At 36.8% G+C, this 8,996-nt stretch overlaps 1 protein-coding gene across 3 annotated transcripts; it reads right to left on the bottom strand.

Moving 5' to 3' along the window:
* Positions 1-797: 797 nt before the first annotated feature.
* On the bottom strand, positions 798-6,007 carry LOC105182142 (death-associated inhibitor of apoptosis 1). Of its 3 annotated transcripts, XM_011139349.3 has the most exons (4): positions 5,761-6,006; positions 5,501-5,617; positions 2,053-2,928; positions 798-843 (listed from the first exon to the last, which is right to left on the bottom strand). In XM_011139349.3, exon 3 carries the CDS (start codon positions 2,882-2,884, stop codon positions 2,072-2,074), a length of 813 nt encoding a protein of 270 aa, XP_011137651.1. In that variant the 5' UTR covers positions 2,885-2,928; positions 5,501-5,617; positions 5,761-6,006; the 3' UTR covers positions 798-843; positions 2,053-2,071. The 3 variants fall into 3 exon arrangements, with proteins under 3 accessions (XP_011137651.1, XP_011137652.1, XP_025154977.1); XM_011139350.3 differs by lacking the exon at positions 5,501-5,617 and having other exon boundaries at positions 5,761-6,007; XM_025299192.1 differs by lacking the exons at positions 798-843; positions 5,761-6,006 and adding an exon at positions 1,370-1,904 and having other exon boundaries at positions 5,501-5,686.
* Between the last annotated feature and the right edge of the window lie 2,989 nt (positions 6,008-8,996).

Below are 8,996 nucleotides of genomic sequence, written 5' to 3'. Positions count from 1 at the left end.
TCATACCTTCCAATATAAGTCTGCCAATGCGATTTATGCAGTGAATGAGTTGCTTACAGCGTGCCGTGATCAGTATGCACGTCAGAAGGCATACAAAATCGTTTATTATATGATATTAACTTGAAAAAAAAAAAAAAAAAGACATTACCGTGTGTGATTCCCTTATTGGTATAATTTCATTACATTATTAATTTTATTACGTTAAATCGCTCTAAATTATATATATATATATATATATATATATATATATCCCAAATTGCCTAATTTGGGATGCATATACGATTTTTAATTTCATCACAAAAGACTCTGTCGTACGATGTGTGTGTATGCGTATCTATATACCTTTAGATTAATGCGCCATGAGTCATGTCATTGAGCGTCATTACGAGCCGATCACGTTGTAGATCACACCAGACTATAGCAGGTGTCCAAAATAATCAAATGTATCCAGTTGATTGTGATAAAAACTGTTATCGACAGAATTGTCCATGCGTTTTCTAATGTAAACTCGTGAAATTTTACGTTGGTCCAATGAAACATATGTCGCACATTCCTCATAAGTTTTACACAGAAGACGCAATGATTGCGCAATATACGTTTTTCATTTCTCTATTATCACACACAATGCACATTTTTCTACCAGCGTAATCGAATTCTATGAACACCATCGTTGTAACGAACACCACGTTTCCTCCTCATTCGAAGTGTTGTCTTATGTATGCCAGTTCCTTAATAATTTACAGTAAAATTCCTTACATTCTCGAGAATGGCTCAGTGTTATATTCCATTCATTGTCATTTTCGGATTTTTCTTTCGACCTGTTGACATCTTGTCTAGGGATTCCTGAAACCAAGTGTACCTTAATGGCCAGTCCAGAAGGCTATACAGGGTGGGTGATTATAAGTTGCCAACCCGAAATGTGAAGGTAGATTGGGTTAAGATAAACGTAAAAGTCCCATACCGTTTTGCGAGATTCGCAATAATTATCGAGTTATTAATGACAGAAATCTGAGGAATGGGAGCGCGCCGACACAGATGATTGGAGAAGCGTTGCAGCTGCTTAGGCCGCAGCGCGGCCCAGTTGATCCAGAAACTGTTGCCGATGCGCGGCGAGGGGAAAAACAATGCGCTGCTATTCGTTGCTTTATCTCGCCGGACCTACGTCTCGCCGCACGCCGTCAACAGTTGCTAGGTCGAGTGGGCCGCACTGTGGCCTGAGTAGCTGCAACGCTTCTTCCTCCAATCATCTATGTCGGCATGCTCCCATTCCTCAGATTTCTGTCATTAATAACTCGATAATTATTGCGAATCTCGCAAAACGGTATGGGACTTTTATGTTTATATTAACCCAATCTACCTTCACATTTCGGGTTGGCAACTTATAATCACCCACCCTGTAGACTGCAAACGCCCAGTTGCGAGTTGCGAAGGATGGCAACTACTTAGTTGCAAGGTGCAATTCTTCTAGTCGCAAGAGACAGTCGCGGTTGCTAGAAAAGAGTTAAGCCTGGTCCAGAATAGGTTGCAAACACCCAATTGCGAGTTGCGAAGAATGGCGACTACTAGTTACAAAGTGTTATTTTCGATCGTAAAACAGTTGCGGTTGCTGAAGGAGAGTTGGCCAACTTTTAACTTCTTGGCAACCGGCGACGGCAACCGGCAATCGCAACTGTCTCTTACAACCGAAAATAGCACTTTGTAACTAGTAGTTGCCATCCTTCGCAATTCGCAACTCGCAACTGTTCGCAACCTATTCTGGACCGGGCTTTACCCAACTTTTAACTCTCTTTTAGCAACTGCGGCGACTGTCTCGTGCAACTGGAAACTGGAAACAGCACCTTGCAACTAGTAGTCGCCATCCTTCGTAACTCGCAACTGGACGTTCGCAACCTATTCTGGACCGGCTGTAAGTTTAATATACGATAAATTCAAATCATCCAATAGATACGATATATCATTCACAAGCCGTATCTCTTTTATCTTGTTACTGTATTATTATGCGAGTTATTAAAGCAATTTTTAGACAGTTGTCAAAATAGCGTAGTGACCGACCTTGTTTTCTCTGGTGATATCATATGCGAGATGACACGAATGAGTTCGTATTCTGAGCTTCCAGCTTGTTTAAGGCGTATTTGCACTTGGAAAACCATTTTATGTGCTCCTGCAAAGGCACGTCGTTTGGCTCCCAGTCCTCCAAACCTCCCCCGCAATAGTAACAGATGGTTCGATCCCCTTTTTTGGCGAAATAAAAGCCAGCTTCCGTCAGTTGTTCCTTCGTTTGGACCTTCGTCTCTGGCCATGTTTCAAAAGTAGATATTCTGTCGCTAATGTTGGCATATTCGGGATATTTCGCGCTTTGCAATTCGCCGAGACTGATCGTATTCGGTGTCTTGGTGTTCTCGAAATAGACGTCGACGGGAACATCGACAACGGCATTAGGTCGATATTGTATACCGTACACGCCGCATAAATCACGACTCCTCAATTCTGGTAGCGGTATCGTATCGGGATCGACACCAATCGGTACGTTCCCGCAAGGAATACCGCGGATGAATCTACACTTGTCGGAAAATCGCTGATGATCCACCCAAGGATTGTCGTCTGGCGACCACTTACGCAATGCCAAGCGGCATTCGAAGCATCTCACGGCGTCCTCTTTACCAGTATAATAAAAACCAGCGGCTGCGAGTGTCTTGGGTTTTACATACGACGTAGACCAATTGGCATAACTGTCCAATCTTGCAGCCTCAAACCGAAAATCCGTATAGTCCACATCGTCAACACCTACTGTTAATTCATCGGTGTTTGACATTAATTTCGGTGTAGGTGTAACATTCTTCAGGTTTGCTCCCAAATCCCTACATTCTATCATTCCACTGGTCATCTCTGAAGTGGGACGTTGTTTCGTAAACGTGCCTTCGTAAGGATCTGCAACAAGGTATAGAAAACGACATTTTGTTTAAGAATCAATCGAACAGCTCCCACTTCAAAGAGCACATTGTGGAATATGGGATACAAAAATTTGCAATTATGACAAAGTTGCGAGTCTAGCTCTACCAAAGCAAGCCAAAATACAGCGGAATACAAGCCTAATTCACCGATGATAGAAAAAGTTAGGAAACCTCTAAACTTAACAAGGACTGCTCGATAGATATTTCAGTTATGCTACGACACCAGGTGTCATACATGTCTCAACATTTATTTCTCAGGCTTTGCCATGATTTTCAAGCTTATGCTTATACAGGGTCTTTGATAATACATATAAAACTTTCGTCTACTAATAGATTAGGTCAAATTGAATAAAAAGGTCCTGTGCGTGCGTATGTGTATAGACATATATGAAATAATGAGGTATAAATATGTATATGTATATACAGATACACACAGACCACACCTCTTCGATATTTGTATCGTCTCGTGTATTCAGGACACATATGATTAATTAATTGCGTTAGATAACTCACGTTAGATATTTATTATACTCGCGGCACTTTCGTCTGCACGCTTAGACACCTATTCTGTTACTGCAGCTCTATCGGCGTTTATCACTCTTCTCGATTGCATAGATTTCTAATTATTACACTTGCCGGAAGCGTCATAATGTTTGTGAGAAATATATGATAAAAACATGCGGAAATGAACAATATTTTCAACATTAAAACATGTATCATCAATATTGTTATCTCATCTGTTTTCGGAAAGATTACAGTCTTGATTCAAAATTGATCACACAATATCGTAAAGAACGAAATTCTCAAATACGATTATCATTTACAAGCAAATATCAATTCATGAATCTACTGGATGAATTATAAGTAATTTTCATCACAGATAACAAGTAATTATTCTTAGGAGGGAAAAAAAATTAAAGCGACGATTAGAATCGGAAAATGAAGATCTAAAGGCTATGTAGGCCATATATATATTTTTGGCCGATTATTTTTTGTTCATTTTTATTTTGCTGCATGTCATCGTGTGACTTCAAATGACCTCGAATATACATACATATCTGTTGTATCTTTTTCATCTTTTGTCAGAATTAAATGTTATTTTTTGCCATTAAGCTGTTGCTGTACCTTTATATATATATATATATAATATATATTTCATACTTAACATTTAAATATTCAACGTTCTTTAACATCGTTTTTATACTTGTTCAGGAATGATGTACACGAATCGAAAGATTCTAGTTGTACGCATCATTCTTGCTTTCTGAGTTATATCTTTGGTGGATGTTCATGGAATGACTTTTTTTCTACTGTTGTGCCAAAATAAATATCAAACAATTTTTCGAACCGATTAATTACGTGAGTGACAGTATTCTCATTATCTACATTCTATCAAAGGTGTTTGTCTCGGTACTTGAAGTTATTAAAAAATAGATATCTCTCGCGACACAGCAATAAATTGACACTATTCCATTTATCTCGGTGGAATAACAAAATACCAATAACCACGAGTATCACGGTATTGTCATTTTACTAATAATTAAGATACTAACAAATACCGACAAATATCGAAAAAAAATTTTCTCGACTTAGATAAAGGTAGATTGTAATAAAGCGGTAGATATGGAATGTTTGTATATCAAGCTGTACGAGAGAGAGAGAGAGGGGGGGGGAGAGAGAGAGAGAGAGAGAGAGAGAGAGAGAGAGAGAGAGAGAGAGAGAGAGAAAGAGAGAGACAGAGGCAGCACTGTGCGTGACGCAGCTGTGCGTGACGATTCAGAGAAGTGTAGATTCATTCTGAAAATATCGAGGCAATTGAATCATACGAAAACACAAGTCTAATATTATCCAAGAACAATAGTTTAAAAGACCGGAGAGTCAAAAATTTATATATTGACAACAGATTTAATCTACCGGTAAGCCGGTCTATATACTCGCCGATAGATTGTCATAAAATCTAGTAACCATTTAATTTCTATTGTTGCCGAATATAACCTGAGAACCTGAGAACGAGTCAAAGTTAAATTAGTGTATAATTGCATATAGATGTATATGCAACAAATACCTCTCGTGATTAATACGAGTGCATATGATTATATCACCACGGTGACTGATCTTTTGATCAGCTTGAAATAATATCCGAAAAACGACTGGAAAATTTCGATAGATTACATCAGTGTACTTGACTTGATCCATCGCGTTTCGTAGCCATTACTATATATGCGTGATGTGTGTGTGTGTGTGTGTGTGTGTGTATGTGTGTGTGTGTTTATGAATTATTTATAATATTCTCGTGCTGTTTATTTGAGCGGAAGTGGACAAAGAAAATACAACGATGACGACGATAGCATCGATTGCTCGTTCGATACAAAGAAACAGTTGTATGAGACATCGAAAGACTTTCGCGGAAAGTCGCAATTCGCAATCCGCCACATGATAAGCCACGTGAAAACAACGGCAGCGAGGTAAGGAATCATCGCGCAATCTTATCTATATCTATTTACACTTGTTCTCTGCAATTTCCCCCACTAACGCAGTGTACAACTTACTTGTCGATACCACCACCAACTGTATTATTTATGCCTGAGTCCTCGGTTTTATGACTTCTTTTTCCCGCGAGCTCGTTATATCGTTGACGTACTTTGTTGGAAGTTTCAAGGTCTCCTCTATGTTGTTAACACGAATGGAACTATTAATATCGCTTTCAACATGATGATTTTCGTTGGATAGAAAACGATATACGACAACTCGACACACGAGATGGTTTCGCCGTCTCGGAAATGTTGTCAAAGCTCACACTGTTACTCACCTGGTAACTGACAGCAACGGATAGCGATTCGTTCAACTTGTTCAAACGTTCGTCCCCACTCAACACGCGAATCGTTCCGTTTTACCACACACTCGAGGTGGTAACCGCCTGACTGACAAACCGTCGATGGGAAAATGTTCGCTCGCAGCTCTGGTAAAATGCCGGCGTTTTCCTACCTTCGAATTTCGCATGGGTAGAGAGTAGGGGAATCAGCACCGAGTGATCACGCGACGACCTGGAACAGTAGACGGTCGTTCTTCTCACAGAACGACGTAAAGATCTTTCTCTTTGCTACAAGAAACAAAAGAAAAAGAGGTGCTAAATTAACACGTTCCGGTGATGAGCAATTTTTTCATGAGATTTCCATCGGAAATTTTAATGGAAACTCGACGGGAAATCTTTTGTAACGGTCATGGAGTGAGTTCCGATAACTGGGATAATTTCAAATACTACCACTGATTATTTTTCTCTTAAGTTTCTCTGCAAAAGTTAAAAAAACGAAGCAATATGCACAATGCAAATAGAAGACGTAACTTTCATCGAATAGAAATGTCAAAACGTCAAAACGTTTCGAAGATAAAACGGAGTTGAAGTAAAAAAGAACAAGATATTTCTCCAACAAAATTATTGAACGAGACAAACGACGCTGAAAGGAACTCCTCTCTCTCTCTCTCTCTCTCTCTCTCTCTCTCCCCCCCTCCCTCCCTCCCTCTCTCTCCCCCCTCCCTCCCTCTCTCTCTCTCTCTCATCCGACGACACAATATTTTCTATAAGTATTCCATTTATACTATATATATTTGGATGAAAATATTTTTATAGAAAAGTATATTATTCCTCATTAGACTTTGCATCAAAAGCTACAATGCTAAAATCCGATATCTATATATAGTAGATATAATAACAAATCGTTAAGTGTACGACTTTCCGACGAAAAGTGTTCCCTCACTGCCTAAAGTCATAATCCCCAATAAGACTAAAGCTATGTATGTATGTATGGATTCGCGCTGCTCGTCAGTGAGACAAAAATTCGTGAAATCTCGGTAAAATTCACGCTTTTGATAAAAATAATTGAGATATAACGGTCACTGGTACTGTGAATATACCAATGCAAAAGTGCTAAAGAATGTCTCGACGGATGACAGGACGGAATCCTGTCTGTTGCCGTCATAAGATGAATCGTGTGAATGTTTTTATTTGTCTTCGTAAAATAATTTATATCATAAATAAATACTTTATTATACAAATAATATATTATAATCATTATATCCTTATATGGAATATTTGACGTTATATTCGTCACAATGATGTATTTTTGTCGCAACTAGTCATCATGATTGTAGCAATATATATTTTATTATCCAAGTATTTGAGCCAATGTGTGTAACCATATTCTAAGGATAATAACTCAAGAAAATTCCGTGCTAAATGATAATTAAAGAGTGATTCAACATATGGAAAAACTTAAGAAAATAATTTAGATTATAATAATAATTTAGAAAATAATTTTACACTTAAGAAAATAAAGAGACGTATCGATTTATCGCGATAAATAAACCTATATCTTGTAGCATTGTCTGCGACATTTTCGCATATAAAAAGAATATTTTTTTTGTAACATATGATTTCGTTTCTGTTTACAAGTGAATTTGTTGTTTCGCATATATACGCACGCACGCACACACACGCAAGGGCATGTGCACATACATACACATTGATGATATCGCGTTCGCGACATCAATATATGTCATACCTATATTCATTAATATATCACTGTATCACACCAAACAACTATACTTTTCTATTTTTATGACATTCTTAACCAAATAATTTTTTTAAACTCAAGTACCTAACCAAGTATGGTTATGGACGTTTGTATGTATTACTTACACTAGTGCTGTCGGATAATTTGATCGCTCAATGATATTACGTAGTCACTAACGAACACAACATCGATAACAAGTAGAAAACTTATCTCTAATATTACTTCTGAGACTAACCATAGGTTTTATCATGCAACATATGGTGGGAATTAACACCAAAGAAATTGTTTCCTTCATAACGTTTCTGATAACTTGTTTGGTATACGCATATGTATATAACATGTGCAATTTTTATTGAAAAATAAAATAAATAATGTTACACATATTTGTTACATCTACGTAGCTGTGACTACTAAAGAATAATACAATTGACATTTTCTTACTTATCTATTTTTTAATTGTGCGATATATATATATATATATATATATATATATATATCTGATACATCTTCATAAAATCTCTTAACGTCATTAATACCGAAGAGATATTTTTAAGCTTAATAACTAATATCATAATATATTCTGCAAGTGTAATAACATTTCTCTGTATATTATAGCTTTTATAACACTGAGCGCGGGAGGGAGGGGAGGGTTGGGTAATTGCGTCAAAAGTTAATATCACCAAATATTTTAATCTGAAATCAACGTACCTCACAATTTTTGATTTCATTAATTTGAAACAAACTCAATTTCTTGTAAAATCGTTGTTTATATCGTCGCAAGTAGCTGTTACTTGCATCATGTATTTCAAAGTTCGTACACGACATATAAATTAATTATATAAAAGTAATATAAATTATTTATCGCATTGAGTGATGATTTTATATAAATTAATCAACAAGCATATAAGACAGGAAAGTTGAATATACATATAAGAACTGTGTAATAAGTTAATTAAAATTGAGTCTCTTGTGGATGTTCACCGCGGCCATATCGGATAGTGGTAAATAATTGCACGCTGAAAATTCTTGCGTGTCATTTATGAATGAAACAATATTTATATGAAAGATTATTTTACATTGATAGAGCATACTTGTAAAATGTTCCGAATACTATATTTCTCCCTTAAAGGTCAATCACAGTCGTAAAATAATTGTAACACGAGGTCTAGTCACACGCACAATCATTCTGTATGACCAATCTCATATTACAAACATTTTACGTTTGTAATTAATCTTTAAGAGAGAAACATAATATTCGAAACATTTTACAAACATACTCTATCGACTTGGAATGTTTTTTTATAGAAATATCTTTCTATTCGGAAATGGCACGCAAGAATTTTAAGCAATTTTCTCGTTTCTGGCGCCATCGATCAAGAATTCTACAGCAAGGGACCAGGAGCCTTAATACAAAATAAATAATAGAATATAGCAACGTAAAGTACAAATGTTATCACTTTAATAGAAATACTTC

This window comes from Harpegnathos saltator, unplaced genomic scaffold (genome assembly GCF_003227715.2).
Source record: "Harpegnathos saltator strain DR-91 unplaced genomic scaffold, Hsal_v8.6 scaffold254, whole genome shotgun sequence".
Lineage (NCBI taxonomy): Eukaryota > Metazoa > Arthropoda > Insecta > Hymenoptera > Formicidae > Harpegnathos > Harpegnathos saltator.
Note: the sequence above shows the minus strand (reverse complement) of the source record. Positions and strands in the feature narration are given on the sequence as shown.